A 19,569-nucleotide genomic window follows, 5' to 3' on the forward strand; every position below is an offset into this window, starting at 1 on the left:
ACACTTCTAATTTCAGGACAGTTCTTCAACAAACTGTCATGACAATTCTGAACACTTACTGTAACTGTAATTTAACAACTATATAGATTTGCATGAGTGAAAATACCACTTAAAAGAAAACCAGAACTCCCTTTTAGTTCATAAATTCACACTCAGAGAGCAGAGTGTGCTCGGCTACACTGCCAACGTTTCATTTACTGCAGGTCTTAAGACTTAAACAAAAGACTAATGAAAATTGCTGCTCATATTTGAATCAGTCTGTTTTATGTCTCTCTTCCATTTATGAGGGACACCAGCATGTTCTTTGTCTTGTATTTAGAAAAAAAAAAAAACTATTCACGCTCCTCAAATACCGCTCCTACATCCTGTTCCCCCCCGGTAGTTACTGCTGTAACTTTTACTAGGTCGCCTGTATCTGAGGGGCTCCAGAGACACTGGAAGTATGACTTCAGCTCAGACTCACTCTGCTCTGAACAAATCTTCAGTAATCCTCGATTCGCCATCCAGAGCTTATGTGGCTAGATATAAGGCCGGTGATAAGACAAGACACACATCACATAACACCAGAGCGCAGCACACATGCTCACACAGCTAACAAAACAAACAAGCCATCCAGTTGGGTTCCACTGCACATCCGTCCATGCCTGCCCTCCCTCTGCTTCCTCTGAATGAGATGCAGAGAGCTTGGATTCCAAAGGTCGAGGTGAAGGGAGTGGAGGGGGGCATCGCAGCGGTACTGTGCACGGGGGGGGCAGCTCACAACAATGCACCTAAAGCCTGGAACTCATTTATCTGAGAGCAAGCAGAGGCACACAGTCATAAGGCTGGTGATCACTTCAGAAAAAAAAGAGTAAAAAATGTCAAGCATTACTTAGTGCTCATGATGACCCCCCACACACCCTCCCCTTTGTCTCATTTTCTTAAAGTTGACAGCCCAAGTACAGCCTGAAACGTAAAAAACAAACTGCTCAATTAGTCAGGCCTGGTGGGATGTGTGTTGAGCTCAACTCCATGTTTTCCATATTGCCCAGACAAATCTGGCCTCAGGCAGTTCAGCAAACATTATTTGGCAGCGCACAAACCTTACTAACATTACAAACTACAGCAGCCTAGACTTTAGCCCGCAGAGGGTGTTAAGTGAACGACATGATGACTGTGTCACCATGGCAACTGGTGAGGAAGTGAATTATTTCAGGTTTAATCTTACTGCATAACAGCAGACCACCCCCCCCCCCCCGCAACACCCCCAGCCCATTTAGTCCCCTCAGACTGGAAGAGAGAGCATTTCCAGTAAGTTTCAGAGTGTGCGTCACTGTTGACCTGCAGGCTCAGAAGTGAACAGACAAACTGTCCTTTTGAGAGATTGATGGAACCAGGATGGCCCTCTAAATCAACCAGGACACATTAAATACAGTTTTAGAGGTCACCGGATTCTGAAAGGCCTGCAGTTTACAAATTAACAACAAATCCTCATCATGGCTGTAGCTAAGGCTGTACTGAAGACACAAATACCCCATATATATATATATATATATATATATATATATATATATATATATATATATATATATATATATATATATATATATATATATATATATATATATACAGGGTGGGGAAGCAAAATCTACAATATTTTGAGGCAGGGATTGAAAGACAGTGTATGACCAATTAGTTTATTGAAAGTCATGAGAATTTATTTGCCACAAGAAAATGTACATAATAGAAAATGTTTTTATTCTATGTGTCCTCCTTCTTTCTCAATAACTGCCTTCACACGCTTCCTGAAACTTGCGCAAGTGTTCCTCAAATATTCGGGTGACAACTTCTCCCATTCTTCTTTAATAGTATCTTCCAGACTTTCTTGTAATAGTTTTGCTCATAGTCATTCTCTTCTTTCCATTATAAACAGTCTTTATGGACACTCCAACTATTTTTGAAATCTCCTTTGGTGTGACGAGTGCATTCAGCAAATCACACACTCTTTGACGTTTGCTTTCCTGATTACTCATTTGGGCAAAAGTTTCTGAAAAGGTATGGATAATAGTGTTAGGTATGATTATGACATCAATATATGTTTGGTTTCAAAACAATTGACGTAGTGCCTGCTGAAAAAAAACAACTAAATGTTCATTGTAAATTTTGCTTCCCCACCCTGTACACGATGATAGTTTGACAAGGTGATCGGATTTGAATAAACACCCAAGTTGCTATGTCACATTGCTATGTTTCTCAATAGGACTTTACACTTAGTCACAAATCTGAATGAAATACCATCATCAGGCTTTTCCCACAAAGGAAAACAGTATAGACTACATACAGTAACATTCCCCTTAATCTCGTTTGTAACATGATTTACTTTCATTTATGTCTGGATATACTGTAGGTCTGTGTTAAATAGCCTAAATACTTTAATTTTCTGATACTTTAGACTTCTACTCCATAATTTTTCAGAGGAAAATATTCTAATTTCTGTTTGTGGGAATGTCCTGCAGTGAATTACTGGTCAGTTGATGTCACAGGAATCCTTCAGGTGGTTGTTTCTAAATGTTCTGTTATGTGTATCTTAGAAGACAAAAAAGAGGGATTATCTGTGGGGGAAATTAGATCTGGAATGCAATGAACTGGTGACACATCCAGGGTGTCCCACGCCTTCGCACATGTAGCTGGGACAGGCTGCAGCACCCCCACAACCCTCTGGAGGATAAAGCGGTTCAGAAGATGAATGAATGAATGAATGAATGAACGAATGAATTAATGAAAATTAGATATGTGACACTGATAAGAATAAGAATAGTCGAATACATGTTATTTATGGGTGCCTGTCTTGACACTCAAGGTCACTGTACAGAAATGCAAAGAAATAAAATAAAATACAAGATAAATACAAATTATTATACAAGATACCACATACCAAGATCCACACCACTTGTACACTGCAATACCTTGAGCTGTGACTGGGGGGATTCTGGGACAGAATAAGATTATACTTTAACATCTAATTTACAAGTAGATGCTAGTATGATTATTTGTTTTGTGTTTTCTTATGGTGTTTTCATTATTTGAATGAATGAATGAATGAATTGTTTATTTTGGTTTGTACATTAATCATTGCACATCGTACAACAATTATGATAAACATAAAAACCAAAAAAGAAATAGGCTAGAAGCTAAAGCTTATTTTTTGCCAGTCCTTTTCCCCTGATCCACTGCTTACATTAAACTAAATGTGTACAGCATCGAGCATTCTCATTATAACAAAAGACTAATCAACAACAAAAACACATCTACCATCTCAACTTAACATTCCTGAAGGCTTTTATACTTAAGGCATTTTTTAAACTTTGTCAGAGAAGTGAATAACTTAAATTCATAAAGTCTCTTCCATAATCTCACACCCACAACCCAAATACATCCAGACTTCACATTTGTCCTCACTTTCATACATTCAAAAATATAAAGACCTCTTAAATTATAGTTACTCTCTCTTAATTTAAAGAAATCTTGAATGCTATTTGGAACAACATTTTATTTTTTACTGTATAAATCATTTAATATTTTGATATATACAACTGTTAAGGGTGAGTGAGTTTGATTCTGTGATGTGTCAGTTGTGATTCTGTTGTGTTTTTGTAGTTTTTCTGTTCTCTTCTGTGTATGGGTGTGTGTTCTCTGTCTTTCTCTCCTAACAGATAGTGGTTGATTGAGGATGAGCTGCAGGTGTGGTGCTGGACTGCTGCTGCTGCTCAGTGGTTCCTCGGTGATAAACGGGGAAATTTAAAGCAGGATCGCCCTAGAGCCTACGAGACTCCTCTCTTCCCGTCCCCCTCATTTGTAACCAGCCCTTTGTCATTTTTGTTGGAGAGCTTTATATAATCAGATGTAAAAGGAGGGAATCTTTTTCTTCAAGTTTTCTCCATTTTTTTTTTTTTTTTCTTAGGAGGGAAGGTAAGATTGATGTACTTTGGTGTCCTTGGTTTGTGTTAGTAGGTAAGCGTAGTGAGCTTGGAGTATTATTCTGTTTGTTATGTTTGATACTTTGATTCCCTACCTGATTTAACCCTTTCATGCATGAATTATGAGAACCTTAGTTGAGTTTTTTTCCTGAGTGTTTTTATTCCTTTTTAGGCATGAAAAAAACAATACGATTGAAAATTTTTTTATGAACCTATTTTTCATGGAGATACAAAAATGTCCACTCAGCTGGACACCAATTTTTGAAGCAAAAAATTATGTATTTTAAACCTATCATCAGAGAGTGATAAACTGTGTGAAAACTATGAAATAAAAACATTTTTCATGCTGCTAATCTGATGTTTTCTCACATTTTATCATACTCTAATACTAGTTATTACTAACTTCATGAAGACAATATGCAAAAAAAAAACCTTTTTGATAAAGAAAACTGTTGATTACAGTCTAATAAGAATTAACAATTGATATAACACATGTTACTGCAGATCAGGATTATCAACCTGATCTGCAAAGTTACAGTAATGGTATGAATTACAATCAGGGCCAGATTAACACGTCATTGTACCCTGGGCAACAATATTCAAGGGCCCCATCATCACAACCCCAGAATCCCTATAATCTGGCAAAATACAGAATAAATTCCAGGAATATATGTAAATATACCCCATACTTCAATATCTAACTATCATCAAATGCATTTTGATGTACAAATGTGTAAATGCTCGTAGAACTATAAGTGCACCACTATAGCCTCTTGTCAAGGCCACTCACTTGCATATGATGATATGAAAACAAAACACATTAGCATCTGTATAATCTAAAATTGATCCACTACATTAGAAAGAGAGGGAAGTGTCCTTCATTTTCACAAAAAATAAATAAGAAACCATTTCCAAAGTATCCAGTATTTATTTAAGAACACTTTTTGCGGACAGTTTCATTTATAAGCAAAAGATAACCAGACATTTTTGTTATGCCCGAGCTACCCAGGGCCCTTCAGAGGTCGCGGGCCCCCGGGCAATTGCCCAGTTGCCCATATGGTTAATCCGGGCTTGATTACAATGTATTATGGGATGATGCATAAACGTCCACTGTGTCGGCTGATATGGAACTAAAACAACAAAACCCATGAATATACAAAAGAAGAACTGTAGAATAACTGTTCACTGTAGTGACCACTGTGCATGAAAGGGTTAATTTTCTTTTTATGTAAATATCTCAAATTGCAGTTGTGTGATTACTGGTCATTTATTTGTTTTTTTGCTTGCTCCTGTTTGTTAAGGGACATGGAGGGAGGGGAGTCTCACACCATGTTGCGTCTCGGTAACCCCTAGGCCGAGCGTAACGCAATATTCTACAATTTTAAGGTTTTAAGTTGAATAAATAAATTATTAGTTGCTTGAAAATATCCTACTTTATTAATTATTCTAACAGCTCTCTTTTGTAATTTAATTAATGTATCTACAATACTTTTTCCTGCATTTCTGCACAATATGTTAAGTAGGGCATAACCAAAGAACAGTATATCATGTATAGGCTGTTTTTTAGTAAGTCCCTTCTTGTATACCGTATGCCTATAGATTTTGACAGTTTACTTTTAATATACTCAATATCCAACACAGTTTGCTATCTATGATGACACCTAAAAATGTAGCTTCATAAACTCTTTCTATTTCCACACCATTTTAACCCATTGATGCATGAATTATGAGAACTTTAGTCAAGAATTTTTTCCTCAGTGTTTTTATTCCTCTTTAGGCATGAAAAAACTATTTGATTGAATTTTTTTAAAATTAACCTATTTTTTATTCAGTTACAAAAATTTCCACACAGCTGGACACCAATGTGTTTGATTTTTGAAGCAAAGAAACATGTAAGTTTAAGTGATATACTGTGTGAAAACTATGAAATGAAAACATTTTTAATGCAGCTAATCTCATGTTTTCTCACACACTATAATACCAGTTATTACTCACTTCATGGTGATAATATGAAAAAAAAAAAAAAAAAAAAAAACTTTTTGTTTCAGGAAACTGTCAGTTACAGTCTAATAACAACTAGCAATTGACTTACACTCAAGCATGTTACTGCAGATCAGGTTTATCTTTGTTACAAAGTCAAAGTTACAGTATTTGTATGAACTGCAGTGTATAAGGGGATGCATAAATGTCCGCTGTGTCGGCTGATATGGAACTAAAACAACAAAACCCATGAATATATAAGAGAACAGCTGGAGAGCAACTGTTCACTGGAGTGACCACTATGCATGAAAGGGTTAATAATAATAATAATAATAATAATAATAATAATAATAATAATAATAATAATAATAATAATAATAATAGCTTTATTTATATAGCACCTTTTGAAAACAAAGTTTACAAAGTGCTTTTGACAGACGAGTAAAGGGCACAACGGCAGGATACAAGATGTAAGTAAAAACACTAAAACAGAAGCAACACAATAGGAGAGATGTGTACAACAATGCAGAAACATGACACTTGGAATAAATTAAATGAATCGGAATAAAGAGGGCAGGGATAACGTAACATGATGCTGTCAAATCAATACAAAAATAAAGGAGTGAGATAAAACAACATCATGTATGAGAATATAAACCAACAGTCAAACAGGATAAGATTCAAATTTTTAAAAAATTAAAAATTAGAATTAAAAGGGACAAACATCACAATTAATATAATTTAGCATTTTCAACATTTCTATTACAAGAAAAAAACACTTTGTTTTATTTTCATTTAAAGATATTTCATATTATTTTTCTCCATATGTATCATTTCATTAACCCTTTCATGCATGAATTATGAGAATGTTAATCAAGATTTTTTTTTTTATTCCTCTTCAAGCATTTAAAAAACAATGAGATTATTATTATTTTTTTACGAAGCTATTTTTCATGGAGTTGCAAAAATGTGCGTTTAATTTTTAAAGCAACGAAACATGTATTTACTGATATGCTGTGCGAAAACTATGAAATAAAAACATTAAATGCTGCAAATTTGATGTTTTCCTCACATTTTAACATACACTGCAAACAAAAAGTTATGGATTTTTAAAATTTTTGGGGCTATTTTTTTCAGTCGGGATTCTTGCACAACGCTTTTTACTTTTTTTGTGTGTGAATTGAATTGAAACACTTTTTTTTTTTTAATGACTAGACAGTTTTATTTACAAATGGCAAAATAGCAAAAAAAAAAAAAAAAAAAAAAAAAAAAAAAAAGACAGAAATATCCTTAACTTTTTATTTGTAGTGAACTCCAATACTAGTCACTTCATGGAGATAATATGCTAAAAAAAAAAAAAACAACTTTTGTTGTTAATTACAGTCTAATAACAATAACAATAAATTGATTTACACTCGAACATGTTAGATTTGGTTTATCAAGAACAGCAAAGTTACAGTAATGTTATTAATTGTAGTGTATTGTGTTGTCTGATATGAAACTAAAATAATAAAATCCATGAATATACAAGAAAACAGTAGAAAAACTGCCCACTGTAGTGACCACTACGCATGAAAGGGTTAACTGACTGACCTGCTCTGTTAATCCTGTGAAATGTCACTGACACTGCTGTTCCCTGTTTGAACCGCAGGGAGGCGCTGTGGTGCGTTCAACGACCTTGTCAAACTCTTCGGTTGCGTCACCTGAGCCACTTCCGGGTTGGTCCGACTCCCACAACTCGTGACAGAATATTTACATCCAGTGAAGCTGCAGGAGCATAAACTCTTCCAAACCACCGCTGGTATCAACTCATGTGGCCAGAAGAGCCCGGAGGAGAAGTTCAAGATGATTATCCGGAGATGAGTGGGCAGTTAAAGCCGTAAAACACGAGCCATGTGGAGAGTTCAAGGACTTGTTGGCAGAGGTGAGGCTACTGTCCTGGAGTTTTTCCTTCTCTGTGTCTGTACACGCACTTTCAACAGAAGTTCAACATAAAAATGATATTAAATTTAAGTAAGACATAAACGCTGTTGGGATAAAGTGGTTATATAAAGGCTGATATCGCCTTTTTAATGAGTCTAATGAATGAATTTAATATAAATACCAAAACTGAAACCGATACCAGGTTTATTTTAGTCCAGTTTAGCTCAGGTTACAGCTACTGGTCCCAGTTGTCCTAATAATACTCACATACCAGTGTCATATTCCTGTGGTTATTATTGTGTGTGGCCTAACTGTAGTGTGTACATACAAACACATAGTATGTTCTGTTTTTACATGTGCCATAATATTACACAACTAACATAAATACTGTGTAACGAAATATACTATTTAACCCTTTCATGCATGAGTGTTATTATGAGTGTTTTTATTTCTCTAGGTATTAAAAAACAAAGTGATTAAGTTTATTTTTTGAACCTATTTTAGACTTAACCCTTTCATGCACAAATTATGAGAACCTTAATCAAAATTTTTTCCTGAGTGTTTTTATTCCTCTTTAGGCATGGAAAAAAAAACAAAAAAAACAATGTGATTGAAAGTTTTCTTCTGAAAAATAAATAAAAATGAATAAATAAAATAAAATAAAATAAAAAAAATATGTATAAAAAAATAATGAAAAAAAATGCTTATGAACCTATTTTTCATGAAGTTGCAAAAATGTCCATTCAGCTGGACACCACACGTTTAATTTTTGACACACAGAAACATGTATTTACTGATAAATTGTGTGAAAACTATGGGGAGGGCTTGTGATTCTGGGGGTTTATGCTCAGGAGAGATCTACATTATGTTACCGATTCATGTCAGAAAAGATATGTAGTGTCTTAAAACTTTAATAAAGATATGTGTAAAAAAAAAAAAAAAAAAAAAAAGAACAACAAAATTCATGAATATACAAGAGAACAGCTGTAGAATAGCTGTCCACTGTAGTGACCAATACGCATTAAAGGGTTAAATTTAGACAGACTTTATTGTCATTCAGATTTACAAGCGTATACAGAACAAAATGTTGTTGCATTTGCTCGCTACAGTATAAAATAACAATAAAAATAGAGAATATAGACAGTAAAAATATAAGATGTGTACGCAGTGGAATATAGGCTGTGCAAAAGGCAAAAAAAAAAAAAAAAGCGCATTTTACATGGAGTTGCAAAACTGTCCACTCTGCTGGACACCATGCGTTTAATTTTTGAAGCAAAGAAATGTATTTAGTGATAAACAGTGTGACAAGTATGAAATATAAACCTTTTTAATGCAGCTAGTCTGATGTTTTCTCACATTTTAACTTACACTAATACTAGTCATTACTCACTTCATGGAAATAATATGCAAAAAAACAACTTTTTTTTTGAAACTTTTTGTTTAGTTACAGTCTAATAACAATAACAAGCAACTGATTTACGCTCGAACATGTTACTGCAGATTAGGTTTATGAAGAACAACAAATTTACAGTAATGGTATGAATGTCAGTGTATGGAATGGTGCATGAGTGTCCACTGTGTTGGCTGATATGGAACTAAAACAACAAAACCTGTGAATATACAAGAGAACAGCTGGAGAAGAACTGTCCACTGGAGTGACCACTATACATGAAAGGGTTAACACGACAGTATCAAACCTGTATATTGTGCTTTGCTTTTGTAGACAGGAGAAAGACAAGGAGTTAAATGTTTGACTCAGATGTAGAAAAGATGCATCAAACATTTAAGTTTCCACTCTTTATTAGCAAAAAATTATACCTATCTTCGTTGAAATCTGTCAAACAATCTCAACAGTCTACATACATCGGTGGAAGGAATGATTTAGTGATAGATGTATGTTCTTTATGCAACTTAAATGTATGGCTTTATGTAGAGCTGCAACCGATTAATCGACTCAAAGTGATCCAAAAAAATCATTCAACCACAATTCTCCTGAATCAAAGCTTTGTTTCCCTTATTTCTCTGCTGTTAAACATTGGTTCCACTGTTGTGTTTCACACGGACACTTATTGTGACGCACAAAGAAGCATCAATTCAGGAGAACTGCAATAGAATATTTCCCTTCTGCTGTGGTAGGATTTGCAAAAGTGCAGACAGAATATGCATCTTCTTTTTCTCTGAATTTAAGTTATTTTTTAAAATGCAGCAAATGTTTAGTTTTGTCTTCATTTTCCTGTATACTCAAGTAAGACATGAAACATAAGCTCACAGAAAGATTAACCAATAGAGACCCAAACAGCCGTTGATGACCAAAACCATCTACTGATCTAAACTGTTTAATACCTGCTAAGCCATTAATTCTATCAATCCATGTAAATAATTTGTGTAAAATGCAGTTTGTCATCTTTTCATGGTCATCAGATATGACCCATTTGGACACTCAGAGGCTCTGTAGTGAATGTGGAAACACCGTCATCTTCTACAACATTGATTCACCAGTAAAACCCATCGAGTTTGATACGTGACAGTGGATGGAGACACTTGGTTTATGGTCAGCTGATGATAGATTTTGCTGAAAAAGTCACTTTTTCTCCAGTTTTCTCTGTTTTTAATATAATGACCCTCAACTTTAATCTGTGTTTTTATGAACATCTACATGATCAGTAAATATAGGAAATACCTGATGTTCACTGAAAAAACACAAAGTACAGAGGATTTTGTCATAATACATTGTGATAAACACTTAAGAAAGGTTAAATCGAGAGAAAACTGCCACAAAAGTAACACTTGGTCTTTATGGGTTAATATAATGACTATGATTTTTGAAAAAACTATTGATCTTAAATGAATCCATTTTAATAATAAACATATAATTGAGATAATCTTCTTGGCCAGTTTGAGACACATTAGATGAATGGTGAAAGTTGTCCATAGCCAAATGAACTATTCAACATTAATGAAGGCTGTAGTTTTAGAAAAAAAAAAACTAATTGATTTGAGTTTAAATGGTTACAATTTCTTTTTCCTATTTAAAAAATTCTGTGGTTCTAAAACTGCCTGTAGAGTCAGACTCCTCACACAGTTTAGTTTCATTATTTTCTTTCCCTTTTCCCAGTTCTACATCGATGCCATAGCAACACCCCCCTGCGTCTGCCCCAGAGCCACCACGTGGAGGATGAAGTTCTTAACACCTCGAGTGTCCTCTCCACCTCTCGACACTCCTCAGACTGCAGGTATCTCCACTCCTTCATTCTTTTTCATCATCCAGTTTTTTTTTTTTTTAAAGTCTCACAACAAAATCCTAGAAAGAAAGAAAAAGGCAAAACGAGCCTCTCACTTTGATCTCTGCACTTCTTTGCCTTCAACCCACTGGCCATATTAGCAGCCGATGAAAAGAAACCTTTTGAATTAAGGCCGAACTTCAGAGAATGCCTTCATTTTTCTTCTTCCCTCACCCCTTCTATGAACGGACTCTTTCCTTGTGGCTCACTTGTTGCCACCCTTTCAGTTGGTTGCATCATCCAGCATCTGCTCTATGCATAAAAAGCAAACAGAAACACAACCATCTGCCTTAATCATAGGATCTCCAACATACTTTCACATACAGACGTATTCCAATTTGTGTTGTTTCCTTTCAGCTCTCAGAAAGCTGAGGATGGAGAGAGGAGGAAAAAGAAGAGGACCTTTCACTTCACTAATGCTGGACTCCCACGTTACACAGTCCTGGATGCTATGGGATGGGTATGTCTTTGTTCTTAGAACAATTCAGAAACATGTTTACCAGTATTATAACTATGGAGACTAAGTAGACACAGAAAATAGAATTCAGAGTTTGCATCTGGTTGGACTGTATGATGATTTGGATGTCACCAGATCAATTATTATATGACAAAACATCCATTACCTAAAAATACCGTTCACTTAACCTGTCATTATTTGAACATTTATCAACTTTCTACATAATTGCATTATTCTTAAAATTTACTTTTTTGTTTTTTGTTTTGTAACATCTTTATTTTTTTAAAGATAAATGATGTACAATGAAATGAGTTGAATCTTCGTTCTGAAAACTTGTCATTTCACACCAAAACAAAATACATATTGTATTGTTTCTATAGATAATTTCCAGTTTTCTATAACTCCTTTCTAACTGCTCTTTGGGGATTTTTTCTAGATTAATATCATGTCAAAGATAGTGCTTGTTGGTCACAGTTGAGCTAAAACCTGTAGCAAACATACACACTACACTCTAAAACCAGTCACACAGTACTTAAAGGTGTGGGAGACTTTCGTGACCAGTTTTTCATCAAATCTGTCAAACCTCAGTCATAGCCCCTGTATCATGAATCTGTAAGTCTTTCTGTGATTACTCACCTGAATCTTTTGCATTACGGTGAACAATTTCTTAGTGCCATCCACCATAAACAGACCATATGTTTACAAACAGAGGCGGGAGGTAATTTGGTTATTTTCGGAATTTTGTCGCAACGTGCATTGTGGGAAACGCCGGCTCGCACCGCTGTCTGGCAGCGGCAGCTGCTACAGACACGAGGCGGAAACTGCAGGACCTCCCTTCCCCTCTATGCATATTCCTCCAGCTGTTTCCGCATTTCAGCCATTTCCGCATGCGTTTTTTTCATTCATATAATATCATATGGTTGTGCTGCCGCTGTCAGGTGGCGGCACGAGCCTCCGTTTCCCACAATGCACGGCGCAACAAAATTCCAAAGATGCCCGAGTTACCTCCCGGGTCTGGAGGTAAACACACAGTTTGTTTATGGTGGATGGCACTTCAAAATTGTTCACCGTAATGCAAGAGATTCAGGTGAGTAATCACAGAAAGACTTACAGATTTGTGATACTTATGCTATGACTGAGGTTTTACAGATTTGATGAAAAATTGGTCACGAAAGTCTCCCGCACCTTTAAAGAGCTTTGTGGTTAGTCACAATCAACTGTTTTCCATACAGAATAGGTTACATCTTGACAACTTTGTCCTACAAAGTGAAAAAAAAAAAAGGTTTGTCTTGTAAATTCTAGCTCTGAACTTGGCTAAGGTGGAAAATAAGTGATGTAAGGCATAACTCAAGGTATTATATGAGTAATTAATGACATACATGTATGCATTTTTGCAGCTGCATAATTAGTTCTATTCTATTCCATTCTATTCTGTTGTATTCTGTTGTATTCTGCTCTATTCTTCTGTAGTCAGCCTTTATCTACTGCGGTAGAGGCTTCATTACTTGTACAAACATTATTGATAAAATCAACCAGCAGGCTGTTAAATAAACACAGTAAAACCATTACAGAATTACTGAAGTTAATTAAACTTGAGGGCAGATGGAAAAGCAGTGATTAGTGATTCAATGTAGGATGACAGTGGTGCTGATGTTTCTCCACAGGGTGCTGCAGCGGTTCTGTTCATGCAGATCTGCAGGATCTACTCCCAGTTCTCCTCTGGTTCTGAACCCAGTCCTAGTGCTGGAGCCTTGACGGTGTCTCCTGGCCTGCCAAAGTGTGGATACCGCATCCTGCTAGAGATCTGTATGTTTTAGCTTCTGTCAGTCTCTATAACTGAGTAGTAAAACTATGTGTGTCCAGTTGATCCTAAATGAAAACGTCTAGGTTCAGAGTTCAATAACTAAATCAGATCTGAAAGTGAAGTCTTCAGGAGACACTGAGGTGACATGATCCATAATCTTTTTTACATTATTTGAAAACATTATTAAGCCTAATCTACTTTTAGAAAATAAGAATTATTTAAGAGGGAACGTTTAAGTTATTCCCAATAAAGTATTTTGTAAAAAGAGAAAAATCCCTGTACACTTTGTTCTGAAAGCAAGAAAAAAGCTTTTAAATAATGTATTGCAACATTATTCAGTGGAAAATAGAAATTCTGGTCAACAAAGGATATTTTGTGTTATTAGAAAGGTGTGTTCTGATCAAGTTTATGCATTGTTTGGTTTTAACTGGATTTCTGTCATACACTGGAATATTTCAATCTTCTTTTTTTCTGTCTTTTTCTTTTCTGTGTTTTTCAGTATCTAGGCGTGATGTCCTGCCCAGAGGACAGAATGTGTTGTGTCTGCATGGGATCCCAAAGAAACAGAACCAAGACCAGACCCACAGTCAGACCATCAGTAGCACCAGTACAAGTGAAGCCACTGGCCCCAGCAGCAGTGAACAGGACCACCTGCCTACTGACAGCACCGACTCAGACCACCAGAGGGCACCACTGAACCAGGATTCCCCTTTGCTTGGTGTGCTCAGTGTTATTTTGGTCATCACATGTGAAATGTTAAATAATTCAATATAAAAAGGACTAGGGAGACCATTTTCTCATGTGTTTATATTACCAACAGAGGAATGTCTGCTGTCGTCATCTTGTCCTTTGGAGAACAATAACAACAACAACAAAACAACAGACGTCAATGACGGAGTGAGAGCCAAGATTACTTCAATAAACATATATTTATGACCACAAAAAGCTAACTCACATAGATAAAAAATGTGATTGGTACTGTGTTTCACAGAATGTCTTGTCTGATGAGGAGAAGCTGGAAGAAGCAGCACTGAACCTCAAACATGTGGGAGACACCAGTGTTCCTGTTATTCTCAACATCATAGGTAATTAATTATTTATGTCATGTCTACTCGAAACACTGACGTACAAAATCATTTTCACACGTTCATTTCCACTCCCAAGACAATCCATTTACATGTTGTACAGGGTGTACAAAAAACAAACCAAGCACTCTAGACAATTTTACACAGAGCAAAAAATACAGTGACATGCATGGTGAAGAAGGCAGGCATTTCAGGTGTTTCCTTCAAAAAGAGGCATCAAAATATGAATCCATTTAAAAACTGCACATGCCCAGTGATTCCCCAGGTACTATTTCCCTTAAATTTGTAGGTTTTTTGTGTCTTTTTTTTCACTATCTGTCACTTCTTGTTAAAATGCTAGAGACACTGGAGCAGGAACATTGTTATGTTTGGGTAAATCAAACTTGATTCGCTATTCTCTTTTTAACTCTCTGTAAATCTTTAAATAACCTGTTCACCACCGCCAAAGGCCTATTCCTGCACTGATTCACTGAAGACACTGCTGAACAAAGTCTCTGTGAGCTCAACCTACAATTGGCTAATTTTAATAACAGTCAAATAAATGACAATGTTATGATTAAATGAGAATCTTTTGTTTGACTGTTGAATACTGTGTATTGCTTGTCATCTATGTATGATCACTATTAAAAGAAAAATAGAAGTTTGTGAAGTTTGTGTAGCGCTATTTATGTGCAGCTGTAAAATAGAGGGGGGAGGGTTCACCTTTTAAGGTGACACCTATGATAAATGGCTTGTAAATCAGAAATATTACTCAATTTCCTGCCTTGCAGTTTACTAGATATTTGGAAAAGAAAGGTGCACTGTTCATGTTTCATGTTCTCATTTCTTACTGTTTTGCAGACTCTGTCTTTCTCTTAATGTCTGCATCTCTCTGTTTATGGCAGGTTTAGAGAGTGTGAAGAGTAAGAACTATGAGGAAGCTTTCACCTGCTTTTTAGCTGCAGCTCAGCAGGGTTACAGCAAGGCCCAGTTTAATACTGGTGTGTGCTACGAGAAAGGCAGAGGAGTCCGCAAGGACAAAGAAAAGGTGAGAATCAACTTTATCACAGTCCGTCTTCTATGTTTGTTTATGTGTATCAAAAATCAGGCTCAAGTTTTCTCCTGTGTTTTTCCTTCAAGGCTCGGCATTACTACTGGCAGGCATCCGTTAGTGGTCACACACAGGCTCAGTACCGCTATGCAAAGCTGCTGCTGACCAGCAGGGAGCAGCAGAGTGAAGAAGAACTAAAGACAGCCATAAACCTGCTGGAGAAGGCAGCTGCAGCTGGACTCACTAAGGTAAAAACCATAGAAAATCACTCCATCTGTCGTAACATGTGTTTTTAGCTTCACCCATGACATTATATACTGAATGTAGCTGATAAATATTAGGAAAAATATTTATTATGTTTGATGTACTGTGAAACAATGTTTTTCATGAGATACTGTGCATTAAAAACCTTACTTATAAGCTAAAATACTATGTAAGTACAGTCAGGGTTCATGGTCCAGTAAAAGATCCCTATCAGTGTTTTACTGTCATAGATGGTGTTTCAGTTGAATTTTACTGCTGTTCACACTGTCATGAAAAAAGTACGTGTGTCCTATATCTGTGAAAAAATCAGATTTGAGCCACTCGCCTTAACCTTTGATAACTCTTCCTGTTTTGTCCCTATGGTATTAAAGAATAGATATTAATATGACATTCTATTTTTTGTTTCTCTGCTTGATTTGTATTTTATATGTTAAGAGTTTAGAGCAAAATAGTAGCATTTTGATTAAACCCTGCTTAACAGACAACCACCATTAGAAGTCCAGGACTTGGTAGCAGATGACAATAAATGATGTATAATGTAAAAGGGAAAAATGAGAACATGATACTACACTTTGCTTAGTTACTGCTCTGTCCTTAATGAAGTGAAACAACTGTTGATTTCTTCAGGCTCAGGTCTGCCTGGCCTCAGTCTACTCTCAGGAGCTGGTGAAAGATGAATGCAAGTCTGTCCAGTACCTGAAGATGGCAGCAGAGAGAGGAGTGAGTGCCTGTGTAGATGCTTCTAGAGTTTGATTAATGGCTGCACATGACTGTACCGTAGCATAGACACCAGGGTATCCTAATATTCTCTTCAGTTTTGCCTGTTATAGTTCAGTTGTGTCATGTGAAATAATTATTTTAGGTTCATTTTGTTGTGGTTCAGCACTATCTGTCTGTTTGTAGAGGGCATGTGATGTAGTTACAGTTGAGTGTCATAGGGTCTGGGTGGTCAGATATTTTTTTAACTACAAATTTAACATTTTTATGTAATTTCTAGTGCTGTCAAACAGTTAAAAATTTTAATCTGATTAATCACAGGGTTGCTGTAGATTAATTTTGATTAATCACAATTAAATATCATTCATTTTTAATCTATATTAATCGCATTTCATTTTGCATGAGCAAACAGACTGAAGAAAGAAGGGAATATATATGCACTTAACGTGTTTGTCACAAGCTGGGCGTCGCATTAGCCGAAGTGCTAGCAGAATCCCAGACTAACATGTTTCACATTAGTGTGATATTTTAAGATGGAAGTGCTTCAGTGAAAAGAAAACTCCTTCCTGCAGAGTGTGCATAATACTTTGCCAGTCAACTGTTCCGTCTTGGGTTTTTTTGTCCTCATATTTCCATCCAGAGTGCTTTTTAGTGTCTTCCATCTTTATATGTTGGTTCTGCTGCCTGTCACTACCAGATCAACTGCCCTTTTGCACATGTGTGACGCTAACTCTACTTGAACAAGCTGTCCGAAATGCTTTGCCAGAGATGTTCAGAGTCATTCTGCACTGCAGATGGGTTAATTGCATTAAAATTTTTAATCAGATTAATCATGGTGATGGATTAATTCATGTTAATGTGCTAATTTTGACAGCCTTAGTAATTTTACCAATATTACTGACTTTACATTGTTTGTATAAAAAATTTTCTCATCACACTCAGACACTAGCAAGAAGAAAGTGAACAGATGTGGTCACTGATGTGGCATTGTGCACCATAAAAAACCACCAAGTGACATTAGTTAAACAATGTTAAAAGGGTTTAATTGTGATAGAAAGTAAATGAGAGTAAAATATGAGAACAGCCTTCATGCTTTTTTCTAGATCATATAGCTCAAGTGTTATGCTAGACTCAGATAACATTGACCAAAAGTTATTGTTTTCATTTACTCTCTTTATTTTTTTTTTTTACATCACAGTATAAATCTGACATTGTCTGCCTATTCTGCACCTATGACACCAAGTATATTTTCATAGATCTAGAATACTGTTTAAGATTACATGACTCCTGTTAATGTTGGCTTTTGCCCATCTATGTAGGACGGCACCGCCCTGCTGCTCCTGGGTCAGTGTTTTGAGAACGGCTTTGGGGTGCAGCACAATCCACAAACAGCGATTGAATACTACACACAAGCAGCAAAAGCAGGCAACCAACAGGCTAAGAGCTTACTGAAGTCTACTGATACCAGAGGCAGCACGGGTGAGCACACGTTCTGTCGTAACAGCATTTTTTCAATCTATGTGAATTTATTAGCACTCTCACTGCATGTGGCATGCATCTAATGAGCCAGGATTGCAGCAACAATATAAGTGAGAAGCGGCAGTTTATTTCTCTTTCATCTTGTCTTCCAGTTGAGGACACACTGTTGCGCTCCATCCGTTCATCTCCGTGTTTCTCTGTGGCCGACCTTCGTTTCCAGCAGCCACTCTCCTCTTTGACCAGTGGTGTCATTTCCTCCAACACTCACCCCGTCACCCTTCCCCTCATGCCTCACTCCTGGAGCACCGGGAGTCTCTGCGTCCCTTCGACTCTGCCTCACCACCCCCATCCCCAGAGCGCTGAGGGAGAGGCCTGTAAATGGACTGTGGGGATCGGATAGTTACCTGAATGAGCACAGGCTGAACTGAGGAATGTATTTTATAGGTTCTTATCATGGAAGAAAGGTCAAAGTGTGTTGGGGTTTTTTTTATATTGGGGCATCTGGGGGAGTGTGAGGTTAGATTTGTATAAGTATGTGAGTTTATACGCAAGTCCAACAGAACTTATTACACTTAATTTCATAATATTGTTTATATGTGAATGGAAACTGTTGTGTGTTCCTATACAATTATGTTGTTCTGTGTGTCCCTTTTTTAATATAAGCTCTTCTGACAGAAAGTCTGAATTCAGTGCCTATGGGAGGTTTCATCTTTCTCTTCCTTCTAATGTGAAATGAATTGCATAAAAAGAGGTTAATGCTCGTATTATATCCAGTGAACCATAAAGAGTCACACTACTGAAACAAAGTGCTTTATATTAGTGCCGTTCTTACCCCAATTATACAGTTTCTACACAGGAATGGAGCTGTTGAAGATGAAGCAACCTGTTAACGCTCTGTGATGTGGATGTTCCACCTTTAGACGCACATATTAACCCTTTCATGCATAGTGGTCACTACAGTGGACAGCTATTCTACAGCTGTTCTCTTGTATATTCATGGGTTTTGTTATTTTAGTGGCACATCAGCCACCACAGTGGACACTTATGCAGCATCACAAATACCATTACTGTAACTTTGCTGTTCTTGATAAACCTGATCTGCAGTAACATCCTTTAGTGTAAATCAATTGCTAATTGTTATTGGACTGTAATTAACAGTTTTCTAGAACAAAAACGGTTGGTTTTTTTTTTTGCAAATTATCTCCATGAAGTGAGTAATAACTACTATTAGAGTATGTTAAAATGTGAGAAAGCATCTGGTTAGTGGCATTAAAAATGTTTTTATTTCATAGTTTTCATACAGTATATCACTTTCTGATGATAGGTTTTAAATACATGTTTCTTTGCTTCAAAAATGAAATGCATGGTGTCCAGCTGAGTGGGCATTTTTGTAACTCCATGAAAAATAGGTTCATAAAAATAAAAAAAAAATCAATTGCATTGTTTTTTTCAAGCCTAAAGAGGAATAAAATCACGCAAGAAAAAAAAATTAACTGAGGTTCTCATAATTCATGCATGAAAGGGTTAAATAAAAATCATAATTAATGAGTAGAATACGGTTCTTTATTCATCCTTGAGCAGACAAAAACAAAA

At 36.2% G+C, this 19,569-nt stretch overlaps 1 protein-coding gene across 1 annotated transcript; it reads left to right on the forward strand.

Annotated features, from left to right (window-relative positions):
* The first annotated feature begins 7,628 nt into the window (after positions 1-7,628).
* Positions 7,629-18,909, forward strand: dele1 (DAP3 binding cell death enhancer 1). Its single transcript, XM_030145279.1, has 12 exons — positions 7,629-7,860; positions 10,975-11,092; positions 11,498-11,600; positions 13,262-13,403; positions 13,901-14,119; positions 14,222-14,298; positions 14,393-14,486; positions 15,371-15,513; positions 15,606-15,764; positions 16,408-16,500; positions 17,817-17,976; positions 18,129-18,909. Exons 1-12 carry the CDS (start codon positions 7,830-7,832, stop codon positions 18,374-18,376), a joined length of 1,587 nt encoding a protein of 528 aa, XP_030001139.1. The 5' UTR covers positions 7,629-7,829; the 3' UTR covers positions 18,377-18,909.
* Positions 18,910-19,569: the final 660 nt, after the last annotated feature.

The sequence above is a fragment of the Sphaeramia orbicularis genome, chromosome 10 (assembly GCF_902148855.1).
Source record: "Sphaeramia orbicularis chromosome 10, fSphaOr1.1, whole genome shotgun sequence".
NCBI lineage: Eukaryota > Metazoa > Chordata > Actinopteri > Kurtiformes > Apogonidae > Sphaeramia > Sphaeramia orbicularis.

Coding starts and splice junctions, on each gene's coding strand:
- dele1 (XM_030145279.1), top strand. CDS start 7,830: ATGTGGAGAGTTCAAGGACTTGTTGGCAGAG. Junction 11,601..13,261: donor TCCTGGATGCTATGGGATGG/GTATGTCTTTGT, acceptor GTTTCTCCACAG/GGTGCTGCAGCGGTTCTGTT. Junction 15,765..16,407: donor CTGCAGCTGGACTCACTAAG/GTAAAAACCATA, acceptor TGATTTCTTCAG/GCTCAGGTCTGCCTGGCCTC.